Source organism: Megascapheus bottae, chromosome 31 (assembly GCF_031878675.1).
Source record: "Megascapheus bottae isolate mThoBot1 chromosome 31, mThoBot2.hap1, whole genome shotgun sequence".
Taxonomy (NCBI): Eukaryota; Metazoa; Chordata; class Mammalia; order Rodentia; family Geomyidae; genus Megascapheus; species Megascapheus bottae.
The window spans coordinates 8004364-8018130 of record NC_143539.1 but is presented as its reverse complement, the minus strand read 5'-3'; the positions used below and the strand labels follow the sequence as shown (position 1 = coordinate 8018130).

General features: G+C 47.2%; 1 protein-coding gene across 4 annotated transcripts; it reads left to right on the top strand.

Annotated features, from left to right (window-relative positions):
- Positions 1–2024: 2024 nt before the first annotated feature.
- LOC150043923 (zinc finger protein 793-like) lies at positions 2025–12462 on the top strand. Of its 4 annotated transcripts, none has more exons than XM_090322637.1 (5): positions 2025–2215; positions 7611–7672; positions 9100–9235; positions 9854–9949; positions 10695–12462. In XM_090322637.1, the coding sequence occupies exons 2-5, from the start codon at positions 7658–7660 to the stop codon at positions 11678–11680; spliced, it is 1233 nt and encodes a 410-aa protein (XP_090178763.1). In that variant the 5' UTR covers positions 2025–2215; positions 7611–7657; the 3' UTR covers positions 11681–12462. The 4 variants fall into 4 exon arrangements, with proteins under 4 accessions (XP_090178763.1, XP_090178765.1, XP_090178764.1 ...); XM_090322638.1 differs by lacking the exon at positions 2025–2215 and adding an exon at positions 6979–7388; XM_090322639.1 differs by lacking the exon at positions 7611–7672.
- Positions 12463–13767: the final 1305 nt, after the last annotated feature.

The following is a 13767-nucleotide window of genomic DNA, read 5'->3' as shown; positions in this document are numbered from 1 at the left end:
AGCTTAAGACTGCACCTCCTTTATTTCCAAATCCAGGCTTATATACTTTTCTTGAGACCAGGGCACTGCCAGGGGTTACAATCATATGGTAAATCTCAGAACAGTTAAGCAAGACAAGGCCATAAAACAATAAAGCAATTAATCAAAGAGATCAGAAAAGTTCACAATACAGACAATGTAGCTTCAGAAGTTCCTAGGCATGCCACCAGCTCCCTTCTTAGTGTGGTTATCTTACTTTGATGTACAGATTCAAGGAACATCCTGACTCCATACTCTGGCTCCCAACAAGTTCAATCTCCAGGACTGGCCAAAAACAAAAAAATTACTATATTGTATTAATAAACCAAATGAAAGTTTCTTGTAAACTGACATGTATTAGACAAGAGGTTTCCATGTAAACTACTTAACATTGCAACTTCATTAGGTAGACCAAAAAAAATGACTGGTAATGATTTGAATACAGGGCCAGGGATTTGTCCTAGTGGTGGGGTGCTTGCCTAGCATGCATGAAGTCCCAGGTTCGGTTCCTCGGTACCACATACATAGAAAAAAAGCCGGAATTAGTGCTGTGGCTCAAGTGGTAGAGCTCTACCCTTGAGAAAGTCCAAGGACAGTGCTCAGGCCCTGAGCTCAAGCCCAGGACTGGCAAAAAAAAAAAAAAAAAAATTTAAGTTGAGAAAATAATAGGGTCATGATAATGATAATGCACAACAAAACATCCCAAAGGAATTCAAAAGTCCCATAAAGACAAACCCAGATAACTCTATAGGTGGTTTTAAGTGATTTTGAAAAGATAAATGATGTGTTATAGGAAAAAAAGTTTCTAAGGGTTTTTTTTTCTTTAATAATCCAGAAATTGCAAAAGAAAAAGGGGATCCATGGAGGAAACCTATAGAGACATTCATTCAATGAAGTTGCTTTTGCCTAGCGTACAGTATTTGAAACATGGGGAAACAACAAATACCATCACAAACCACCCCAATACCACATTCACACAGAATGTGGTAAATCCCAGCGCTTGTTCCCCATTCATGCTTAAATGTAACACTAACTTTTCCAAACCGAGAGATCCAGAGAAAATTAGGACTCTGAGGTAATAAAAGCTGAATAGAGGGTAATGTAAGGTCTGGTGAAAGGAAAACAGGAATAGAGGGTTTATTGTGTGAGGAGAGAGCAGACCTCCTGCCCAACATGGAGTGAGGCAGAGCAAGACAGCTTCTGGCAGGAAGTGAGAAATTACATAGGAGGAAGGGTGTGGCCCCAGTGGAGGTGAGTGGGGACATGCCTGGTGCTGGGGACCCCCACGGCCCCCGGCCTGCCAAATGCCAGGGTTCCAGGGCCTGGGCAGGGCTGTCCAGGGTGCAGGGGGACAGAGCCAAGGGAAGGGATCATTTCTCCAGGCAGACCTAACAGCAATTCCTCCTGATTTCACAAACCCCACAGATGTCTTCCCTCGAGGCTCACGAGGATGGCAAAGGATGGCGTTCTGTGTGAGCCAAGAGCTCGCGCGGACACGCAGGGTGTGTTTGGGAAACGGGCGGTGAGACGCGGGCACAGGCAGGACGCGGAGACTGAAACCAGACGCACGGACACGGACTCCAGGACGGGAATTCGGCCTGGTTCTGTCCCGAGCCCACGGGGCTGCGCCGCGGGGCCACTGCGCGGCGGTTCCTGGGAGGGGAGCGTCCGACGATCCCGCCCGGCTGGAGGAGGACGGCCGTCCGGCCTCAGCTGCCGCGCTCAGCCGCCTGGGCAGGCCGCGCCTGGCCATCGACCACCTGTGGGCTGCGGGGAAAGGTCAGCGTCCACGCGGTGGCCCTGCCGCGCCCGTCGGGGAGGATGGCGTCTTCACCCTGTGAGGAGCGGCGGCCCCGCAGCCTTCAGTAACCCGGGCTGTCGGGATGACTCAGAGAGCGGCCAATCGCCGCGCTCCCCGGTGCTGTACGGAACCCCGTTCAAGATGGCTGCCCCCGCGACGTCGTCCGCTGGGCGCGGCCATCTTGGATTCCCTGCGCAAGCTCAAAGCCCCAGAATCCCCTTCCGTGCGAAGGGTGGGTGTGGAGTCTGCGCGCAGCTGGGGCGCGATGCGCGCGCGGGAATGCTCCACGCCGGGCTGCAGTCAAAGGTGAAGGGTCAGTGGTCGTCCTGAGAAGCAAGGTCGCAGGAAACCCTGGGTGGGGTGAGGACCTCCAGCTACGGCGGCCTGGCAGGTCAGGTGAGGATTCCTGAGGGGCCGGGGAAGCGCTGGGCGGAGGGGAGGAGCGAGGACGGGTGTGCGGGTCTAAGGGACCGGACATGTCAGCCTCCGCCAGCTGAGGTTGTGGCAGGGGCTTGGAGCTCCGTGTTGGCGGGTGGATGGGGTGAGGGAGGATCTATGCAGGAGGGGTTCTTAGGGAAAGGCCTTGTCGGTGGGGAGTGGGCGGCCGGGGGCCTCGTGGGTCGGGGTCAGCTGTGGTTTGCTCAGGCACTGGCTCGGATGGGGAGCCTTCTGGTGGGAGGACCGAGAGGCCCAGCCGGTGAGTTCTTTGGGCAGTCGTGAAGTTGGGGACTGGAGACTTGGGCTTCACTGTGTGGATAAACGGTGTGGGCCCTCAGTTATTGCACATGTCCTTTGGATCTTGGATGAAATATTAATGATGAGTATTTTAGGTCATGGTCTACATATGAATGACATGTAGTAGATGGAGGAATGGGACATAGAGAGGTGAGTGGGGTCATTCCTCGGGTGGGGTAAGACTGGGTTCAGTCATTATTGGAGATAACAGTGTGGATTTATGATTGCCATGTATTTTACTATTTGAGAATCACATTGGATGGGTGAGATTTAAAGTGACTAACCAGTCACGATGGAGTGACTGGCCAGTGACTGTGGAGTCAGATTTGAATACATTGGGAAATAAGCAATGACAAGACCTCTGGGCCAGGCACCAGTGGTTCACACCTGTAATCCTGACCAAGTAGGCTGAGATCTGAGGATCACACTTCAAAGACAGCCTGGCAGGAAAGTCTCTGAGACTCTTACCGCCAGTTAGCCACCAAAAACTGAAAGTGTATCTGTGGCTCAAATAGTAGACTGCTAGCCTTGAGTAATAAAGCTATGGTCAGGGACTGTCACAAACAAAATCAGAAAAACAGACCACTGGATGCCAGAGACTGGGGGCACGGAGGATGTCTGTGATTAAGAAGCTTATGGGAGCCAGGCTTGGTAGCTCACACCTGTAATCCTAGCTACTCAGGAGGTTGAGATCTGAGGATCACATTTCAAAGCCAGCACAGGCACTACAAAGCCATGACACTCTTAATTCCAATTAATATTTAGAAAATCGGAAGTTGGCCTGTGGCTCCAGGGTACGGGGGTAGCCTTGCACTGAAGAGCTCCCAAACTGCACCCAAGCCCAGAGTTCAAGCCCCATGACCCTCCCAAATATAAATAAATAGATAAATAAATAATAAATGAAGCTTCTTATGGGAGCTGGACTCAGTGGGGATCCCTGTAATCCTAGCTGCTCAGGGAGCTGAGATCTGAGGATCCAGTTTCAAAGTCAGCACAGGCACTACAAAGCCATGAAATTCTTAGTTCCAATTAACCTCCAGAAAATGGAACGTGGGGCTTGGCTCAGGGTAGGGTAGTGGGCTTGGCTCAAGGGCTAGGGTGGTAGCTTTGAGCTAAAGAACGCTGGGACAAAGACCAAGCCAAGTGCAAGCCCTATGACCCACAAAAACAACAAAAAAACATTATGGGAGGTTGAGGGAATTGGGGAAATTCAGAATTGGGGATATGAAAATGAAAAATGAGAGTCTGTGACCACGTATAGTGGGAATGGCTTTCACCCATTTGATACTCGCCAAGGCTGAGAGGCCAGTTCTGTTGTTGTTTGCCAATGTTGGGCCTTGTACTCAGGGCCTGGGCACTGTCCTTCGGCCTTCTCAAGGCCAGCGCTCTATCATTTGAGCCACATCACCACTTCTAGCTTTTTCTGTGTATGTGGTACTGAGAAATCGGCTCCAAGGCTTCTAGCTTTCTACCATTTAGACCAGGCTGCTGGCCCCTGAGCAGTCAATTCTATTTTGTCTGACTCTTCCAGAGGCTTCCTGAAAATTCTTTCCAAGTTCTCTCCCTTCTTTTGTAGCTCCCCACAATAATGTCCATGTTTTCCCACATATTAAAGCAACAAAGATATGCCTTCACTTACTCATTAGAAGTCTAGTACTGGTTTCTTCTACTGTTTCGTGTTCTTCCTGGGAAAGGTAATGCCATGCTAATCGGTGGCAGCCTCTCAGGAGTGAGTGTGCCATCGTCCTCTGTGGCCACCACAAAGCGTATCATCTGTTTTTGGTTCCCACTCCCACAAACACACTTTTTTTTTTGGTCAGTCATGGGATTGAACTCTGGGCCTGGGCATTGCTCTTGTGCTCTTCAGCTCAATCCTACCACCCTACCCCTTGAGCCACAGCACCACTTCTGGTATTCTAGTGGTTAATTTGCCGTAAATCCTATGGACTTTTGTGCCTGGACTGGCTTTGAACTGTGATCCTCAGATCTCACCTTCCTCAGTAGTTAGAATTACAGGCAATACCCATCCCCCTCCCCCACCCCTTTTTTACCCAGTCCTAGGGCTTGAACTTGGGGCCTGTACACTGTCCCTAAGTCTCTTTGTGTTCAAGGCCATAGTGCCACTTGCGGCTTTTTCTATGCAGGGTAGTCAACTAGAGCTCGAGGAGGAGTAGACCTGAATGAGAGAGACAAACCAGACACAAGGAGGGCGACCAAGACAGTATTCTGATCAAGGTCTCAATCTTTATTTTTGCACAGCAGAATATATATGTTTAGCAGAAAGGTAACTGACACAAGCAGGTTGTCTAGTGACATTGCTTAGTAACCATCTCTATACAATATGTACCTGAAACAGGTCTGGGGAGGTGGTCAGGAAGTGGTCAAACTGTTCTGCCAAACAGGATACATAAATAAAGTTCTTTTTGCTTAACAGAATAATGCAGTTGGGTCATCATGGAAAGGTTGTAGAAACAATAAGTGATTCTTTCAGTTTACAGAGTTTTACGGTTACTAAGTTCTTTCAGCTTACAGAAACTTATAGTTTCTGGATGTCATAGTAACAGCTCTTTGGTTCCCAGCAGTTTATTGGAGATGAGTCTCCCAGACTTTTCTTCCCAGGATGGCTGTCAACGTGTGATCCTCAGAGGGTGAGCCACCCAGTGCCCAGTAGATATGTTAATTATGGGTAAAAAGCAAATACTTTACTGATCACTTATCTAAGGTGATAATGTCAGATTTGACTATAAGACCATACTGAGTTTGGAAAATACTTTGGAGTTTTTGTTTTTGTTTTGTTTTGCCAGTCCCTGGGCTTGAATTCTGGCCTGAGCTTGTCCCTGGGCTTTCTCAAGGCAAGAGCTCTACCACTGAGCCCCAGCACCACTTCCAGATTTTTCTGTGTATGTGGTACCAAGAAATTGAACCCTGGTCTTTGCTATGGGAGCACTCTGCCACTAGGCCAATTTCCCTGGCTCCTTTTTTGTTTGCTTGGTTTTTTTTCTTTGTTTGTTTGTTTTTTTCTTTCTGTGCCAGTACTGGGGTTTGAAGTCAGGACCGGGACACTCTCAATGCTTCCACTCAAGAATAGCACTGTTGGCAGCCTGAGTGTGGAGTCAGACAGACCCATGAATCTGCATAACTCAGTAAGATAACTGCCGGGGCCTACCGGCAGCAAATTGGGGTTCCTGAAATAGGGGGCAGGGACTGGAAAAATTAGAAGAGAGACAAACCCATCGGGTCCGGGAGGTCTGCAGCTCAGGCAAAAACTGCAGCGCCCCATTTATTCTCAACTCAAAGTTTATATCCCTTCTTGAGACCAGGGCACTGCCAGGTGTTACATCCAGATGGTTAATCAGGGAACTGTTGGGGGTTACATTCATATGGTAAATCTCAGATCAATTGAACAGGAGAAGGCCAAAAAACAATAAGACAATCAAGCAATTATCTGATGTAAATCAAAGTACAGTTTGATTCCACTCTTGCTCCCCACAGATAACCACACAAAGATAGGAGCTGTCAGGTACATCCCCATGCCTAGGAACTTTTGAGCTACTTGTCTGTATTGTGAGCTCCCTGACCTTATTGCTTTATTGCTTTATTGTTTTATGGCCTGGTCCTGCTTAACTGATCTGAGCCTTACCACTTTGTAAGAATGTAACCCCTGGCAGTTCCCTAGTTTCAAGAAAGTGTATAAGACTTGATGTGGAAATAAACAGTCTGAAGCTCACAGCCTTCTTGGGCTGTTGACTTGGGCTGTAGTCCTCCTGACCCCATCTGTTTGTCTCTTTTCTATTTCCTTCCCAGTCTTCACCCCCAAAGTCAGGAATCCCGCTTCACTGTGTTAAGGGGAGCAGGAACTGGCGCCATCCTGAATGCCCTAAGAGTTCCCTGCTCCATTGTGGAAGGTCAACAATGGTACAGCCCAGCCACCTTGGCCTCCCCAACCCCCCCCCATGAGGAGGGATATGTGGTACAGCCCAGCCACCTTTGCCCTTCTAAGGAGGGGCAACCTTGACCTTCTCCCCACCCCCATGAGGAGGGATATCCGCTTGAGTGGGGAGGGGCCCGGCTTTGTGTGGAGACCTTCCCAATTTGCCCACCAATTCCAACTAGGTGATAGGTAAATTCAAACACTAGGACGTAACCCTATTGGCTACCTGCTTGTGGCTGCAGCTGGCTATGTGACTCTTCTGTGTATGTAACAATCCCATCAACCACGTGGCTTGACCACATGACTTTGGCCGTTAAAAACCCTGCTTGAGCACTGCTCAGGGTCACACTGTCAGCTCCCTAGTCTGCACTGTGTCCCTGGCCGGTCAGTTTTCCATCTACTTCTTCAATAAATTCACCTTTTTATATGAGACTGTCTCTCTGTGGTGGACTCTGGTGGGACATGGAATCCCCACCTGGAGGGGTGTGGATCCCGCCCTCTTGACCCCATAACAGCTGCCAGCTGGCTCCAGCATAGCACTTTACCACTTGAGCCACAGCAATATTTCAGACTTTCTGCTGTTCAATTGGATATCACATACCCACAGAGTTTCCTATCCAGGCTGGCTTGCAGTCCTTAGATCTCAGCCTTCTGAGTAGCTAGATTTTATAGGCAGGAGCCACCAGTGTCTGGCTTTAAATATATTTTTTAAATCTACAGCTTCAGTTCAATTCCCAAAGGAAAAGAAACTAGATGTTATAAATACTGTAATTTTGACTGCTCTCTTCTTTTTTTTCCTGGTCACTGGACTTGAACTCTAGGTCTGGCTTCTGTTCCTGAGCTCTTCACCTCAAGGCTAGCCCTCTGCCACCTAAGCCACAGCTCCACTTCTGCTTTTTCTGAGTATGTTGTACTGAGGAATCAATCCCAGGGCTTCATGCATGCTAGACAAGCACTCTACCACTCAGCTCCCCTCCCAGCCCAATGGCAGCAGTTTTTCCTTCTGACACAGGGATGTTAAACACAGATTTCCACATGAAACCTACGTGAGGAATTTGCAAGTAACACATCCAGCCTGATCCTTCACAGCTGTGTTTTTGTTCTTTCTCCTTCTTTTCCTCCTAGTTTCTATTTTCACCGGTTCCAACACTTTTCCCCAAAGAACAGCAAAGATGACGAAGTACCAGGTGAGTGCGACATTCAGTAGCACAGTTTGCCTAGAAAACTCAGTTTTTTAAGAACATGCACTTCAGCCGGGCACCAGGGGCTCACAGGTGTTATCTTAGCTACTCAGGCTGAGATCTGAGGATCATAGTTTGAAGCCAGCCAAGCAGGAAAGTCCATAAGACTCATATCTCATAAAACACTCAAAAAAGGCTGAAGTGATGCTGTAGCTCAAGTGGCAGAGCACTTGCCTCAAGAAAAATAAGCTCAGAGACAGCCCACGGGCCCATGGTTCAAACCTGAGGACAGGAAAACAAAAGAAAAAACTCAAGGATGGTGCTAAGGCCCTTAGTTCAAGCCCCACGAGTGGCAAAAACAAAAGTACAACAACAACAAAAAACCTTCTAGAATGGCCCAGACTTTCAGGACAAGACCCAGGACTGCAAAATAAATTAGACAGACAGACAGAGAACCTGCACTTTATCACAGCTTGGGTTCTTAGAGATGCAGTTCACCACACTTATTTATGAAGCAGGCTCTTAGGTACTTGTAAGGGCATGAAGGAAGCAGGAGCGGGCACAGAAAGGTGTGAGAGGTTTCAGCTAATGCCACAATGTACTGCACAGCTCGATGGGCCTCTAAATTGTCTCAGACTGAACTTAGGGGCTTTTGTTTGGACCCAGTGGTATGCACTTGTCACTCCAGAAACACAGGCACACAGCAGTAGGATTACAGCTTTGACTGCACTTGGTGGAGATGAGGACAATGACACCCAGAAGGCTAAGCAGCTCGCCTAGAACCGGAGGTCAGTGACTGAGCTGGTGGCCAATCTCAGCCAATCTGACCTCTATCTGATACTTGGCCTCTCACACGTTTGTTCTCTGGGCCATAAAGCAGAGGCTGTCCACAGCAGTTTACTATCTGGTCCAACCTCCATCTTCCTACATTGTTCTGTTCTTTGACTCCCTGCTAAATTCTCCTGCTGCTGGCTTACATGTTAGTGTGCCATGGGGCTGTGTTCCTCAAAGACAGAACCAGTTCTGTGCTGATGATTGGCACAGCTTTAGCTCCATCTACGTAGATTGTTCCTTTTTTGGGGGGGGCGGGGATGAGGAGTGCAGTCCAGGGGCTTGAACTCAGGGCCTGAAACCGTCCCTGAGCTTCTTTGTACTCAAGGCCAGGATGCTGCCACTTGAACTACAGTGCTACTTCTGGCTTTCTCAGTGTATGTGGTACTGAGGAATTGAACCAGGGCTTCATGCATGCTAAGCAAGCACTCTACCACTAAGCTACATTCCCAGTCCCCCATCAAGGTAGATTCTAACACAAAACTGCCCTGTCGCTACCTGCCTGCCTGCCACGAGTCTGCTTTTCTATGTCACTTGCAGTGAGAACCTCTAAGATTAAAATACCTCACCACCCTTTCTCCCCTGCCCCATATATATTTCAGCTTCTGCAGAAACCTGTCTCATTCAAAGATGTGGTGGTGGGCTTCACACACCAGGAGTGGCATCGACTAACTCCAGCTCAGAGGGCTCTGTACCGGGATGTGATGTTGGAGACATATAGCAACCTGGTCTCCGTGGGTAAGGAGCAGACTCCCCACACACTTCCCATCAGCTTTTCACCACCTTGGCTTTGTCAGTCACTGAAAGGAACAGAAGTAGCCCAAGCGTCTGAAGCAGCCGACCCACGTGAGCTCATGCCTTTTCTCCTAGCTGCGGTGGAGGCTGAGCTCTGAATCAAAGCCCCCTGAGCAGAAATGTAAGGCTCTTGTCTCCAGTGAGCCACTCAGAAAGACTGGAAGTGGAGGTGCAGCTCAGAGTGGTACAATGCTATCCTTGAGTGAAAAAGCTAAAGGGACAATACCCAGGCATTGAGTTCAAGCCCCAGGACTGGCGCACACACACACACAATTGAAGCCGAGTGAAGTGAAATTACTTGTCCACAGTCACTAAAGTGAAGCCAGCGTGTAAACCCCAGCAGCCTGGGTTCAGATCACATTTCCCAGTCTGCTGCTGTGCTGCCCCAGTGAGACTGGTGTGGAGTCTTAGCGGTCCTGGGTTAGTAGTTCAGATTGGTCAGGAGGATAAGTATCTATTCCCCTACACATACTGATCCCTACCAGAGAGCTCTGACTGCTGCCTACGAGGTTGAAAGGCTGTGGGCTTTGATTCAAAGCTGGGTCATTTTCCCTGGAACAGGATATGAAGGCACCAAGCCAGATGTGATCCTCAGGCTTGAAGAGAAAAAAGCCCCGTGGATCTGTGAGGCAGCATGCCCCAGTTGTCACTGGCCAGGTAAGTGTGGCAGGGCCACTGCGGGAGGCTTCTGAAGTTTTGTTTAGGATCCCGCTCGAATCGCCTTAATATTTTTCTGAGTTCTTCAGACTTCTTGATGACCTTTCAAACTCTCCCCCAGAGCCCCTACAGCTAGCAAGGTCTTCCTTCTACCTCTACTTCTCCTTGTTGTTGTTGTGTTGTCCTCTTCTGGGGCTTGAACTCAGGCCCTGGGTACTGTCCAAGAGCTCTTTTGTTCAAGTGTAGAACTCTACCTCTTTAGCTCCTCTTCTGGGTTTCAGGTTTTAATTGAAGATAAGTCTCATGGACTTTCCTGCCTGGGTTGGCTTCAATCCATGATCCTCAGATCTCAGTATCATGAGTAGCTAGGATTACAGGCATGGTCCACCAGTACCTGGCTGTAATACTTTTAAGCTACTGCTCCATCTCATTCATAAAAGAATACTTCTTTGGGCCAGGAATTTGGCCTAGCCATAGAGTACTTGCCTAGAATGCATGAAGACCCAGGTTTGATTCCTTGGTACCACATACATAGAAAACCTACAAGTAGTGCTGTGGCTCAAATGGTAGAGCTCTAACCTTGAAGAAAGCCCAAGGACAGTGCTCAGGACTGGCAAAAAAAGAATGTTCCCTTATGAATTATGCCTTTGGTCCTGTATATCCCTTAAACTTGAGCGCAGTTTTACATAGCTTTATTCCAGATCATACTAAGTCTAGAGATTCATGAGGATTTATACTTTTCCAGAAAACATCTGGCAAGTTAATATCCAGAGGAAAAAGCAGCCAGACAACCTGTTGAGACAAACAGTGCACATCAGGAAGAAAACACTGCCAAGGGGAAAAAAACGCAAAGGCAGGAAGAATGGAAGAGCCTCTCTTCTTAATCGTGATCTTTCCCCTTCAATTCAGAGCCCCAGTAACTGGGATCCTTGTGGCAAAACAGAGAGTCATCATTTAGACGTGATTGATTTTCAGAGAAACTGTGCACACAGACAGGAGTGTTTTGAGTCCAGGAAGTTGTTACAGGAAACAGTCAACTCTAGAAGACATGGCAGAGAAACATCCTGCAGATGTGGTTCTCGTGGGAAATCTCTCAGCCACAGTCCAGCACTGCTGTATAAACAAGCAGGAATCCCCATTTGTGCTGTGTACAAACCAAAAAGAGTCCCAAAGACTGAGAAACCTCACGTTTGTAATGACTGTGGGAAAACCTTCTGCTACAAGTCTGAATTCATTAGACATCAAAGAAGTCACACGGGGGAGAAGCCCTATGGATGTACTGAGTGTGGGAAAGCCTTTTCCCATAAGTCCACTCTCAACAAACACCAGAGAATTCACACCGGGGTGAGGCCTTTTAAATGCTTCTTCTGTGGGAAAGCTTTCACCCAGAAGTCCCACCGCACAGAGCATCAGAGAACGCACACAGGAGAGAGACCCTTTGGGTGTGGTGAGTGTGGGAAGTCCTTTGGTGAGAAATCTTATCTCAGTGTCCATCGAAAGGTACACACAGGAGAAAGACCTCATCGTTGCAAAGAATGTGGGAAATGCTTTAGTCAGAAGTCATGCCTCAATAAACACTGGAGGACCCATACAGGAGAAAAACCCTATGGATGCCATGAATGTGGCAAAGCTTTCTATCAGAAGCCAAATCTCAGTAGACATCAGAAAATTCACATTAGAAAGGCAGCCCAGGGGCTGGGAGTTTGGCCTAGTGGTAGAGTGCTTGCCTAGCATGCACGAAGACCCGGGTTCGATTCCTTGGTACCACATACTTAGAAAAAAGCCAGAAGTGGTGCTAAGGCTCAAGTGGTAGAGCTCTAGCCTTGAGAAAGTCCAAGGACAGTGCTCAGGCCCTGAGGTCAAGCCCAGGACTGGCAAAAAAAGAAAAGAAAAGAAAAGAAAGGCAGCTCACAGGAGCGGGAACCTCAGCACTGGAGGAATGCCTTGATCAAGATTCATACTTTCAGGCTGGGAATGTGGCTTAGTAGTAGAGTGTTTGCCTAGCATGCATAAATCCCTGGATTCCCTCCCCCCTACCAAATAAACAGAGAATTCTGAAATTGGCACTGTGGCCCAGTTATAGGGTGCCAACTTTGAGTAAAAAAAGGTCAGGTCTTGGGGCTGGGAGTTTGACCTAGTGGTAGAGTGCTTGCCTAGCATGCATGAAGACCCAGGTTCAGTTCCTCAGTACCACATACATAGAAAAACGCCAGAAGTGGTGCTAAGGCTCAAGTGGTAGAGCTCTAGCCTTGAGAAAGTCTAAGGACAGTGCTCAGGCCTTGACCTCAAGCCCAGGACTGGCAAAGAAAAAAAAAAAAAAAAAAAAAAAGCTCAGGACATTGTAGGGAAGCCCTACAATGAGAAAACAAAATTACCCAGGTGCTGGTGCATTATGATTATAATCCTAGATACTCAGGAGGGTAAGATCTGAGAATCATAACTCAAGGACAACCCAGGCAGGAAAGCCTGTGAGAATCTTATTTCCAGTTAACCACCAAAAAGCCTGTAGTGGTACTGAGGCTAAGTGACAGCAGCAGTAGCATTGAGTGAAAAAAATCAGGGACAATGCCTAGGGTATGAGTTCAAACCCCAGGTCTGGCAAAAACAAAAAACGCTTTTAATAGGAATAGAAAAATATACTGATATTACAATTTGTTGGTGGTGGTGGTCCTAGGGCTTGAACTCAGGGCCTGGGCACTGTCCTTAAGCTCTTTTGCTCAAGGCTACCTCTATGACACCTTGAGTTACAGCTCTATTTCCAGATTTCTGGAGTCTCACAGTTCAGTAGTGTGGAGTGTGGCCTAGTGGTAGAGTGCTTGCCTAGCATGCACAAAGCCCTGGGTTCAGTCCTCTGCACCACATACACAGTAAAAGACAGAAGTGGTGCTATAGCTCAAGTGGCAGAGTGCTAGCCTTGACCAAAAGTGCTCAAGGACAGTGCCCAGCCACTGAGAACTGGCAAAAAAAAAAAAGTCTCACAGACTTTGTAGCCTGGGCTGGCTTTGAACCACAATCCTTAGATCTTAGCCTCATGAGTAGCTAGAATCACAGGTTTGAGCTGTCAGCACCTGGACATATTAGAAATCCGTGAATTTGGACATATTCTCACTATGGACAAAGTTTTATAGAAATGAATATAGGAAATACTTTATAAAAGAGAAATGTGGTTAATATAGCCTGAAATTTCGGGTATATTAAATAGAATAATACATCAAGAATATTTATGAAGGGACCTTGAAATATATTATGCCTTTTAATAACACATTTTGGAATTGTCTATGGCAATTTCAATCAATCAGGAATATCAAACACTTATTTCACCTAACACATATAAAGCCCTTAACCAAATTTCTTCACTTTGAATATCACTTTTGGTTGTCTTAAGATTTACCTGAAAAATGACAGAATGTTAGTTGAAGTGGTAGAGGGCCAGCCCTGAGTAAAATAAGGTGAGGCAGACATGAGACCCTCAATTCAAGTCCTGGTACTGGCACACGTGCACATACATGCACATGCACACATATATACACAAAATGTATAACTGAACCAAATTAAAAAATTCATAATCTAATTTTTATTTTTGGTGAAAATGGTTATCAAACTCAAGGCTTTGTGCTTGCTAAGAAGTACTCTGGTATAAGGAATAATGCATGCTTACAGTGTACAATGTGATGTTTGATTATGTGTATATATTGTAAACAAATAAACTAATGAACCTCACCTCACTTGTTTTTTGTTGAGAACAGTGAGTTAATTTCTTAGTAAGTTTCAAATACACATTAACTCTAAGCATGCGTTGTCCAACAGATCCTTAGAAT